Genomic DNA, 13,161 nt, shown 5'->3' on the forward strand with positions numbered 1-13,161 from the left:
ATTTCTTATCTGTATGTAAGGATGGAATAGTAAAGTATATGATCTCTGTGTTTGTAATTCTTACAAGTAATGATAATTCCAGGTAATATCAAGAGGATTACGCAGATCCTATCAGTAGTTTATGTTCACATAAATGTGTATATGTGCATGGATGTGAGAATATGTCTGTGCACTCACACTCCTGTGCATTTTATGCTGTGCATATGCATGTGCACATATAGTTGCACATGCAAATACTCAAATACACATATACACACAGATGCACTTGAATACACAGAAAGAAATGTACACACACACACATATATAACATGTACACATAAATACACATGAACACATAACCACAAACCTGCATGCACATACAGACACATTGTACACATGTACACACACACACACACACACACACACACACACACACACACACACACACACACACACACACACACACACACACACACACACAACACAACACAACACACACACACACACACACACACACATACACATACACATACACACACACACACACACACACACACACACACACACACACACACACACATACACTTACACTTACACTTACACTTACACTTACACCCCCCCCCCCCCCACACACACACACACACATGCTTACAAAAGTACAAAATGGGTAATTAAGCATTTAAGATAAGGTTGAGTATGATGTGATAGTATATTAGTGAGTTGATAGCCCACACACAGCCTGCCTTTTAGATTTATTCTTTGCTATACCAATGTGGTCAGAAAGTTCTGATCATATAATTATTAAGGATTAAGGCAAAGGATGCTGGCACTAGATTAGACCCTGCAGAAATTCAGAATATCATATCCTTGCAATGTAGGATAGTTCAGCTTGCTAAGCATTACTGAGTTACCCACGGCTATGACCATAGAATGTAACCACCAAGTAGAATTAACTGTGACTGAGCAAGATATATAAAGCGTTAGTGTATTTCACAGCCACTAGGGTTGAAGTAGAGTAGCTGATAGACTGATGGCTGTAAGAGACCCAGGAAAATTTCTGAATCAGGTAAAATTAGTGGCTATTTGTTTTAAACTGTAATAAAGTCTTTGCTCATGGAAAGATGTGTAAATAACTTTAGGATCCTGAATGGAAGTTTTCTTAGATTAAATGAATGCTAAAAATGTCTTGCACCTTAACCTCTTGAAATGCTATTAACAAATAACAGTCATCAGACTTCTGCCTTGAATTCCCAAAGATTTGGTAGTTATTAAAGGTCGGAGATTGGAACGGACAGTCCTGGTATTTGCAAAAGAAATGTAAATCGCACTTCAAGAATCCCCCAAATTATCTCATTTTTGTATTAGTTCCTAAAGGCAGTTTTTTTGATGACTGGTTTCCTTTAAAGTAGTCATATAACCCAAGCTGTAGTAACCCATACCTGACACTTTCTCTCCTCGCTTCTTTTTTTCCTTTAGCCAAGCAACCCCCCCGCCCAGCTAGTGAGGTTAGCACAGACTTCCCACGGCTCGAGCCTACACCCACCGACCGGAGCTCATCAAATACCCTACTGAGCCCTCCCGCTGTGCCTCATGTACAACCGCCACCCTTGCTTCACCAGACCCACGTGCATGATGCTTTAAAGACCAAACACTCACAGACCACTCTTCATAAATGCCTGACTCCACTGGACTTCCCTCATCATAGCCACCCTACATATCATTCTTCCATGGGGCGAGTGCTTTCGCCTGATATCAGTGGTGAAGATTTGTCATTGCGGAAATATCTGACACCTATTTTGCGGGTGAGACAGAGTCCCATCTCAACCTGTATGACCATAACCCAGTGCACAGAATTAATGCAGTCAGAACCTGTTCCATGCTCTGGGTCCATGTCACACACAACCTTATCCTCAGTACCTTGTGCCTCAACCTCAGGGACAAAATCAGCTTTCCCCTATAATACAGATCCTTCCTCTAGTCCTTTAAAAGTAAGAGATGCCAACTCTTCTCCATCCCTGTCACAGTCTGCAGTCCCTAATTCTCCAGTATCACCACCCTGCCTTTCCCTGCCTTCTACCCCTGCAATGACAAGTCAAGGAAGCGCAAGTACTCTTTCCTCCCTGTCACACTCAACCCCACACACTCCATCATCTGCAGGTTTTTTGATGCCACCTGTGTGGGCCTATATGACCCCTTCCTCTCCTACCCTCACCAAACCACCATCCTCATCATCCATCCTCACAAACCCTCCTTCTCCATCAGCATCGCGGCGAATATCTACAGGCTCTACCCTCAAAAGTCCAGGGCCACCCATCTCCACTCTGAATGTGACATCTACGACCCCTGGACGGGACAAGAGCAGGAGTCCTGAGCGTGGGGGGCGGGGTTCTACAAGCCGAGGCTTAGCTAGAAGCTCTGCGGCTGCCCGATCATCTCGCAAACACCTCCCTATCATCAACCCACTTGTCTCACTACCCATGTGGCCAAGTATGTTGACCATGTGAACCTTGAGCCAGTACTGGTTTTACACTAACTGATTCCTCCCAATAGGACATCGGGCTTGATCAGTGCAGCATGAATGCTTTGCTGAATTTTTACTGTCACATAATTGTATAAATAATTAACAGTTTTGCTTGCACACTAAGCATCATATCATAAAAGAGTCTGCTTGGCAGTGGCCCAGTGAAGGAGCTGTTGAAATAGTATATCTTCTAACAAAAAATACTTGATTTTGTAGATCTGTAGTATATTCAAGATATAACTTTTAACGGTATTATACACAAGAAATCATGAAAATTTCACAGTTATATATTAATTCCTTTACTAACCAACTAATAAGTATTATAAAAGATAACAAAATTTTATTTTGAGTACTAAACATCTGCAAAAGTTTTGTTTTTTGCATGTAGTATTTAGTGCGTATGTTTGTGAATAAATGTGGAAGTTTCTTATTTGTGTGTATGTCAGGCCGGATATTACAATACTTTTGTAGATAAATTGCTTAGAAGACGGTGATGGGTTTACTCAACATGCAATTCTGTTGGCTTGTATCTTGGAAAACTCTGTGTTTACAAGTACATAAGAGAAAAGGAAAATGTTAGAGGCACATCAATGATAATACTGTCAATATAATTTGATACCAAGAAAGATTGGTTAACCTTCCGTGTCACAGGCCTACAAGGTCGTGAAGCATATGAAGGGAGATATTTTATTTAATAACAGTAGTTATGTACTACAGCACAGATTTATAAAGAAAATAATTATTTTTTTAGACTTCTTTATGGAGTGTAGAATAACAGTAATTACCAGTAAAGTAAGTTTTTATGATTTACTGTACATATTTTATTCAAACTCAAACTTGTTCCATCTTTATGTTATATTGGACAGCATTCTTAGAAATTTCTCATCTGTAATATTGAAGGGAGGTGGAAATGGTAAACTTATTTGACTGATAATTTAGGAAATAGTTTCATTAATTAATCATTTTTAAAGGGCTTTAGGTATTTTTTGTGCATATTTTTTGCTTATGGTGTGTGAGAAGAACACCATATTTGATTGCTGTTTTTGTGCACAATATTGATTTGTGTTGTATAATTGTGTAAAATGCATTGGGAAGATATTGAGTTATGAAGAATTTTAGCCATAGAAAATATACTGTGTTTGGTATTATGGAATTCCTTACTCTATTTTATGTTGATGATTTAGGTGTGCCATAATCAAGGTTTAGAAAGTGAGAAAGTTTATGTATGTATGTATGTATGTATGTATGTATGAATGAGTGCATGTATGTTGATGTATTTAAGTATAATGTGTAGTAATATTATATATATCATAAATTTTCTTGTGATGTATAGTTACGTTATTGTATGACATATAACACAAATTTTCTTTTTAATATGTGTGTAATAGACATTTAAGAATAACATACGTGAGAATAGAAACTGTATTTGATTTCTATAGAAACATTATACATGGTGTTCCATAAGTTAAAACTCATATTGCTGTAATTTATATATGGATTGATATTAATTTCAAGAAGGTAGCTGATCCTACGAGCTTATCTTCTGGGGAACATTTTGGACATCTGTGACTTTCAGTATTTGGTGTTTTCCCTAGTTTTTAGCCAACATGTAACTCAATGCAGAAGTAACATTAACTCTTATCAAAGATTACCTGTGGAAGGAGGAGCAGCTCATTGAACTTCAGCAGAGGCAGTGGAATCTCAGTGTTGTCCATTTGACAAATGACAACCCCAGCAAAATCAATTTACTTTTCGTATAGTCTTTGTTTTTTTCCTAATAAAATTTTTCTTTCTTGAAATAATTGATGATCAGTATCATTTTGCTTTTCTATAATGTAAATAAATGAGCCTGATGAAAAAGGGGTGTAATCAGACAGGAAATGAGTTGGAAACAAGTCATTCATTCAGGTATTTACCTCAGTTGTGCAATATCTTGGAATGATATTTAAGGTCTTTATTAGGAAAGGTTTCATTTTGTTTTCTCCTTCTACCAATAAGATCAGACTATTTTCCATTGATATTTGAGTGTTTGGACAGTATGAATCTTCTTCTTCTTCTTCTTCTTCTTCTTCTTCTTTATTGTCTTCCTCTTTATTATCATTTTATGAGTATGAAATATAAACACATACAACTTTGAGTATTGATAACTTAGAGAAAGTGGTAGAGTTGAATGTATGCAAGAGGAGTGGTTGGGTGAATGTGAGAGAGAGACAAAGAGAGAGCACATGTGCATGTATATATTTTTGTGATTACAGATGTGCAAAAGTAACTATATTTTCCTTTATTTCCCTTCTGTCTGGGAGACACTGACATAAGTTATAATAGATTAATCCTGCGTTTGTGTCCTGGAGTTCCCTGCGAGCCCCTAATACCTTGTGTGTGATTCTAGACATTGCAGCGGGTGCCAGCTCGGGAGGACTTATCAGTAAGGTTCTGTTGGCCAATGCTGATGCTTTGTGTGCTGCAGCCTCTCCCCTTATGGACCTTGATGACTCATCCTTGTACGTACCCAACTGACTGTCATTGTTTGTTTGTTTGTTTTCATTTGGTAATCTGTCATATCCTTCACAGTGGTTTCATTGTAGCATGAACTCGCTTGTGTCTAACAACAAGAAAATTACAGATTCTGAAAGTGGTATGGGATGCCTTGGATGGTATGGAGTGTCTCTTAAGATTGGTATTGGCTGACATACTTTCTTGTTGATAACAAGTGCTCATGCAAGCCTGAGATTATTTTCATACATGTACATTATTGGCTGTAAGTTAATATATGAATATCATGGCTTAGTTTAGAAGTTATGGTAATTTTGAAGTTTATATAAGAAAATTTAACTGAGATATAATCACAGCCAAAAGTACTTGATTGGAATAGATATTGCTGTGGTTACTGTACTGTAGTTTTGTTATGAGAAATGTAGTTACACAGGGGATGGCTCTACAAGTCCTTAGCCACCTAAGAGTCAAGTATTAGGCCTATGTGACCTCACATGATTTCTCCTCTCCTGTTTTTTTTTTGTTTTTTTTTAATGCTATTAATAGCAAAGCTGTTATCATTATTATTGTTGTTGTCATGAGTATTGTAATATTAACAATACTAATGGCAATAGGAAATATACAAGAATATTTCTGAAAATTGAGGCAAAGGTTAAACAGGTGAGATAAGTAAAACTAGGGTGAAGAAAAAAATTATCTCACCGTCTCTTATGTTATTGACAATGGAGGCATTATCTTTGCAGAGATGGGTATGAGGAAAGGTGTACAATGAACAACTATTTTGGCATTGGGATTGATGCCAAGATAACACTGGATTTTCACAACAAGCGAGAAGAACATCCGGAAAAGTGCCGTTCCCGTACAAAGAACTTCATGTGGTATGGTGTATTAGCATCTAAAGAATGGTTATGTGTAAGTTTGTTTGAACTTTGGTATTTCTATCATAATTATCCTGAAACAGATTAAAAATGAAAATGAAATTTGTTGTTCTTTGCTAGATGTAATACTTTAGTCTTTTACCCTTGTGTAGAACATAATAGATACATGATTGTTTTTACAGAAAACTTACAAAAATCTGGATCAGCGGGTACAGCTGGAATGCGATGGTGAGAGAATTCCATTACCATCACTCCAGGGTATTGTTGTACTTAACATTCCAAGGTGGGAATAGAGAGATTTTTGTTTTACTGTATTAGTGTAGTGGAAAACTTATGTTCTGTTAACTATATGAAAACCAGAAAAGTGTCAGAAAATATATTCAGTCATTCATGTGAGTAGAGCTCTTTATCAACATTACAGATAGTAATTTTTTCTTCTTTTGCCAGTTTCATGGGTGGCACCAACTTCTGGGGCGGCACAAAGGAGGATGACTGCTTCCTGGCTCCCAGCTTTGATGACAAAATTCTGGAGGTTGTTGCTGTCTTTGGTTCTGCCCAGATGGCTGCCTCTCGGATCATAAATCTGCAGCATCACCGCATTGCCCAGTGCTCTAGCATTAAGATAACGATCCTCGGAGAAGCTGGTGAGATGTTTAAGGGTTCATGTTGAACTCTACCAAGCACTTAGACTTCTCTTCTCAAGAATTATGAACATATAAACAACTGATGATTGCAGGTGGCTTTAGAATTGATATTAGTAGATAGGACATAAAATATTGAAATAGATCTAGAATTTCAAATATGATAGTTTTGTTTATGTTTCCATTTTCATTGTTCCTAGGAGAGGAAGGTGTACCAATTCAAGTGGATGGTGAGGCTTGGACACAGCCTCCAGGCATAGTCCGCATTGTACACAAAAATCGTGTTCAGATGCTGTGCAGGAATAGGGTAAGTTACTCCTAACATTTTTGTATTGACATAATTATAGTGTTGTATCTTGACAGTACAAGTGGGGGAGGAAGTGATATTTATTTTCGTTTTTTTTACTGCTAATGTTAAATTAATTTTTGGAATTATAATATGTAGTGTAGGTGTTATTAATACTGCTCTTAGTATTATTTATTTTGTTTACTTTACTTCTCGATTGTGAACTCATTAGGACTTGGAAGTATCTCTGAAGGCCTGGGAAGAGAAACAGAGAAGCTCAGGAAGCCAGGCTAAGGAGCCAACATTGCTGGCTGATGAAGAGTTACCTGTACTTGCTGCCTTGGCTACTATCGTAAGTGTCTTCAGGTTTATTAGATGTGTGATTTTCAGATGGTGATACTAAATATTTATTCTTATTCAAATTGATATTTATTAATGCTTTTAAAAAAATCTAATTTACACTTTAATTTTACTAGAAGATTTAAAATTACCTATGATTACTCCCATAACAGGTAAGCGAGGTCATCAGCACACTGCGGTTGGTGGCAGTGAGCACGCCAAACTTGGAAAACCGCTTGAATGAATTGGCGTCATCAGCCTCCACCTGTCTCGAGAAAATATGGCGTGAGGGAAGAGTCATTGAAGGGGTAAGTACCAGTTGGTGGCTGGAAATAGTGAAAGAACACTACTTTGTAATACAGTAACAAGCTGTTTTATATTTATTTATTTGATGAGGAATGAATTTTCTTTCTTGAAAAATCATTTTCAGGTTGTCTCATTTTTGTTGTTGTTTTGTTTGATTTGTTGTACATTGGTTTGATTACAGTATTTGTGAAAGAACAGTAAACTAAAGTGATAGAGTGTACGTGCTTAAGAAATGGTGTTCAGTGTTACAGATATTGTGTGTGCGTGCTTCTGTGTGTGTGTGTGTGCTTATGTGTGTGTGTGTGTACGATGAAGTTCCTTGGGCAAGCACCATCCAAACCCCGCCAACTCACACTGGGCCAGCGCGGTGGGGTAGGGCCCAAACTCCAAGACAATTGGGGAAGGCCTACGTCCAACAACGGACCCTCAATGGCTGATGAATGAATGAAAAAATGTTACAGATATATTATCTAGTTTTTTTAAGCTTAAGAGGTAAAATTAGATGTTTGAATTTTAAAAGCACACAGTAAAAACATACACAGTGATAATTGGAGCAGTGTATGAGAAGAGTGCTTGGTGCAGCCACTGAGTGAGCCACAGAACCCTCGAGAAAAGATAGGAAGGGTTCTTCTTTCCTGTAAATTAAAGCTGTAAAAAGTGGAGATCTTTTGTAACATCCTACCTCTTATTTCCAGCCAAACTTAAGAATGTTGGCAACAGAGCTTGTGAATAATGTGAAGGGTCTGCATGCTGAAATTATGACAATCTTGAAGGAAGAAACACTTGTAAGTAGTTTTTTCCGTACATGTATGAATATATGTATTTATGCTGATGTGAAGTGGTAATTTCCGGAATAAACTTGAATGTTATGTAATTTTGTTTTGTTTTCTTATTACATATTGGGCAATATTTGATAATCTCTTATTTTACATGGACTTCTGTCTCTTGGCAGGTGTTGACCCAGACCTTGGATGACAGTTTGCGTGGAAATTTAACCCAACTTGAGAACTCGCTAAAACATGCTCATGAGAAAGACAACTTGATACACTTTATGTCAGAAGAAGAGGTGAGTCTCATTCAAATATAGTTTTGAAACTGTGTGGGGAAAAGATGTTTCATATTTGCATTTCTGACTCCAGAGTTATGTAATTCATCCATCTTTCAACAGGGCGAACGTAAAAGAGCACATTCTAAAGGCTTGTTCAAACTGAAGCTGAAGCGAGAAGGGCGACGTGGTGGAGTCGAGAGGGAGGTCAGGGAGTGGGGTCCGGACGAGGTGGCGGCTTGGCTAGATGCCTTGCAGCTCACCGAGTACAGGGAGTCCTTTATCCGCCATGACATCAGGGGATCAGAGCTTCTCAATCTGGAGCGAAGGTAAGGTCTCTTTCTCTCTTTCTGTCTCTCTCTCTGTCTCTTTCTCTTTCTCCCATATCTTTCTTGCATTCCTCCTGAGTACCTGGAATTATAGAGTTAGCTTTTTCATGTAATATATGATGGAATATTTTGAGCTTGCATTGAACAATACTTGGGTTTGAACAAATTGATCTTTCTCTTGACAGGGATCTTAAGGAACTTGGAATTACTAAAATTGGCCACATAAAGCGAATCCAGCAAGGTATTCGAGAGATCAAAGACAGTAAGTCTCACAGCTAAACTACTTACATAAAACTTGGTCACAAGAAGAAGATTAACTGCTTTATACCAGCACCCTCAGAGGACACCTTTGGAAGAGAAGGTTATGAATACATCTTTGGAGACCTTGATATGGGTCTCTGCCTTTTCTTTGTATATTTTCCTTATTTTGGAGTATGGCACTATTCATTGTCAAAAAAGAAGTTCCTTTATAAGCAAGAGGAGCAGATTCCTTTTAAGTAAGTGTACTAATGCCACTGTTTGTTGATTTCTGATTTTATGTGATGATTTTCTTGTAAATGTTACATGGCATTAAGATACTGCAGATTGACTGAAGTTAATGCATTGTGATTTGAAAGGTTTTGAAAGGACAATTGATGACTAAGAGTTTGTTTTATTTTTTTAATGGATGTTGCAGAGTTGATAGGAATTTTGTATTCATGGGATTAATAATTAGACCATGATTAACTGGTTTTGTAGACTGTACTTGATATTCAAGCCATGCTGTATGCATTTTTTGTAATAATTTTAGAATTCTGTTATTGATTTTCAAAGAAATTCTTAAATTAGAAAGATATTTTAGATAGCTATATCTAATATTCAACAACAACACATCAGAAATTTATGTGGGATATGTATTGAAATAACAAACACATTTTCCAGCTGCATTTAAAGGAATAGAAATGTAATGATTTATAGCCGTGAGAAATGCTTTAGAGATTTTACTCTTTGTATTACTATTTAAATGTTAGCACTAGTTCTTAGAATGTGAATGACCTTGTTCAACAAAGTGTAATGAAAGTTATAGATATGAAAGCCAGTCCTCAAGAACAACTTGGTTGAGTTCAAGCTGTGTAGAAGGATGCTTCATGTCATACTGGTAGCAGGTTTGGATCTTTTATGACAACTGTTTGTTGCAGGAGCATTATCATTATTGTTTTCAAGGTTGTTTCTTGTTTTATACATGATTTTCATACCATTCTGTTGTACGGTGGAAAGCATGTACACCAGAATTTTAAGTAAGCCTGTTGTAGGGCTGTGATACTGAGTATGATAAATCCACCAGACTTGTATGGTCTTATTTGAATGAACAGAAAAGGTCAGATGGGGTTGCTCTCTAACGTATTTAGATCCAGAGTCACTTTACAAAGAAATGATATTGAAGTGGAATAACAGTATTACAGAATTATCTCCACCTAATCACTTAATGTATACCAAAGATTAACTGCATTTTGTATTTTCTTATTGTTATTATTTTATTTACTTTGTATTTAAAAAGATATACGTTATAAATTTAAGTTATTGATATATGTATAACTCAGAATTTACTGTCAGAAATACAGAATATAAATTCCACAATAAAAGAAAGTAGCTTATTAAAGAGAAATGGAAATACATTTTAGGTTTCTGATGTATGGTCGGGAACAGCTAATTGTGTGCATGGAAAAGCACCCCATCTAGTGCTGCCATTGTCATCTCAATGAGCCCCTTGAGATTAACTTGAGTCACAGTAGGTATCATCTTAAGGATGGTTTTAAGTTGGGGTTGTGCTCCTCTATTTAGAAGTTTAGATTTTTATTTGTGTCCGAAGTAGATTCCTAGACGTTGCCAAGCTTTCCTGATCGGAAGTGAGAGTTTTCTGAACTGTCATGGATTTGCTCATTTCACATGTGCTTTTGATGCATCACCTATTTGATATTCTGTTTCTTAAAAGATCTTCATTGTAAGTCTCTTACACCTTTTCTCCATAGACATCGTTAGATTTATACTACTAGGTTTAGTTTATGGTAAATAGCACGAGAGAAGCTGTCAGTATAAGCATAAAGATTAATGCAAGCCTGATGAGAAGACTATTTTTAAGTTGTCAGGATTGGGCTATCACTTTTTCCTCTTTAGGATTAGCTACTTGAGATTGACATATATTCTTCTAGTCTATTTCAGAGTACAAAACACTTTAATAACTGGGAAGCTTCCAGCAATAATACTTTGTGAAGGCTGTTTGCAGTCTGATCCTTGTGAGTTCTGAGACTGGATCAGGGTGTTTGAAAGAACTAATTTCTTAAGAAAAGGTCAAAGCACAAATATGCAATTGCACTTAAGTCTCTCTCTCTCTCTCTCTCTCTCTCTCTCTCTCATCTCCTCCACTCTCACTCTCACTCCACTCACTCCTCACCCTCTCCTCTCCTCTCATCTCTCCCTCTCTCACTCTCTTCTCTCTCTCTCTCTCTCTCTCTCCTCTTCTCTCTCTCCTCTCTCTCTCTCTCCCCTTCTCCCTCTCTCTCCCTCTCTCTCCCCTCTCTCCCTTCCCTCTCTCTCTCTCCTCTCTCCCTTCCCTCTCTCTCTCTCTCTCTCTCTCTCTCTTCTCTCTCTCTCTCTCTCTCTCCTGCTCTCCTCTTTCTCTTGTCTCTCTTCTCTTTTCTTCTCTCTCCCCTCTCTCTCTCTCTGTCTCTCTCTCTTCTCTGTCTCTCTCTCTCTCTCTCTCTCTCTCTCTCTCTCTCACTCACTCACTCACTCACTCACTCACTCACTCACTCACTCACTCACTCACTCACTCACCCCCCTCTCTCTCTCTCTATTTCTCTCTTCCCTGCCTGCCTCTCACTCTTCCCATCTCCATCTCCCTGCCATTCTCACAGTACACAAACCTTATGCTATACTCTTTTCTTCTTCTTCTTCTTCTTCTCCTCCTCCTCCTTTTGGGGCAGAAATTTTCAGGAAAGAGTGATGATGCATGGCTGAATGCAGTGCATCTAAATAATTCTAACTAATTATCCATACCTGCCAACCTGTTAATTGTCACTGAGCTGCTAAGTGCATTTGCCTCAGTAAGAAAGTTAGTAAATTTTTAAGTTTACTAAAATGGGGCTTGAGATACTTAGGTGCCTTGAGGAAAATAATCTTTTCAAAGAATCATACAGATTCTGTTGAGAAAAAAGAAAGTGGTAATCTAGTTCATGGCAGATTTTAAATCTCTCCTTCTTGTGTGAAAACTTGCTAATGGACAGGAATTAGAATTTATGTTACAAGTATTTTGTTTTGTAATTTTTTTTTCTTGTAAGGATTCAGTGGTATAAAAGACTGGTATTTGGTATTATGATTGATTTATAGCATCAGTGGAAGCCAGATGCAATAGGGCTGTGAAAGAGAGCTTGATGTGCGATTTTTTGCTGATATCACAGTTGCCTTAATACTTTGTGTAGGACAGGTACACCACCAATTTTCCAGCAGTGATTGTGTAATTCCTTGCCTGCTTTGCATACAATTACCCCTAGGTTTGTCTTCCAAGTGCAAGTGTCAATAGTGGTGTATGATGCTGTAGAATTATGGGAAGTGCATAATTAGGGGTCAAAGGTTGCAAAGAACTTCTGTGATTGACCCTAATTCTTGATCATTCAGATTTATTTTTTGTGTAGGGTATAGTGTTTTATTAATTTTTCACTCATAGGTCATTTGCCATTTTTTTTATTGATTCACGCTTTTACAGTGATGATTAAAACTCAGCCTTATTTTATAACTATAACTATTTGCATATAAAATGTGTAAATGCAAGTTATGTAAATACAAATCTTGAACACAAACTAAAAGACAGAATTGTGCTTAATTTGCACAAACTATTATGACTCCATGGGACAAAGGACACTCTGATATTAGTAGCTGAGTGGCATGACTTTTAAGAGCCAGCCACAGCCAGGCAGGCTAATCTTCAAACATCTTCCACAGATCTTCATCACAGATATCAGCAGATAATTGGTCATATTAGCCTCTTTTTTCAGTGTTCTGTATTGTATTTGGGTGAATAATCACACAGTTGTAGTTTATTGTTATGCAAAAGAGGCAAGTAAAAAGATAAGTTTGATCCAATTTTTAGTACGGAGAGATTAGGATACTGATGCATAAACACAGAAGAAGAAATGTCTTTTGTACAACACTATTGTCTGCATAAGTGTGCATGTTTCCATGTATAAATGCACTATGCATGTGTATATATACTTACATATGTATCAGTGTACATGTGTGTGTGTGTTTGTGTGCACACATACATGCATGCATTTGTGTGTGTGTTTGTAAGTGGAAATGTGAGCAATT

The 13,161-nt window shown here is 37.3% G+C and overlaps 1 protein-coding gene across 1 annotated transcript in view; it reads left to right on the plus strand.

The window, feature by feature from the left end:
- LOC119596343 (diacylglycerol kinase eta-like) overlaps positions 1-11,203 on the plus strand; it is a gene marked incomplete at its 5' end in the record, with an annotated part of 43,882 nt that extends 32,679 nt beyond the window's left edge. The window contains 12 exon segments of the mRNA XM_037945551.1: positions 2,242-2,466; positions 4,890-5,001; positions 5,737-5,905; positions 6,054-6,154; positions 6,319-6,515; positions 6,713-6,819; positions 7,031-7,150; positions 7,311-7,445; positions 8,139-8,228; positions 8,396-8,509; positions 8,612-8,817; positions 9,003-11,203. Of these exon segments, the coding sequence (XP_037801479.1) occupies positions 2,242-2,466; positions 4,890-5,001; positions 5,737-5,905; positions 6,054-6,154; positions 6,319-6,515; positions 6,713-6,819; positions 7,031-7,150; positions 7,311-7,445; positions 8,139-8,228; positions 8,396-8,509; positions 8,612-8,817; positions 9,003-9,096 (1,670 nt within the window).
- Between the last annotated feature and the right edge of the window lie 1,958 nt (positions 11,204-13,161).

The sequence above is a fragment of the Penaeus monodon genome, chromosome 37 (genome assembly GCF_015228065.2).
Source record: "Penaeus monodon isolate SGIC_2016 chromosome 37, NSTDA_Pmon_1, whole genome shotgun sequence".
Lineage (NCBI taxonomy): Eukaryota > Metazoa > Arthropoda > Malacostraca > Decapoda > Penaeidae > Penaeus > Penaeus monodon.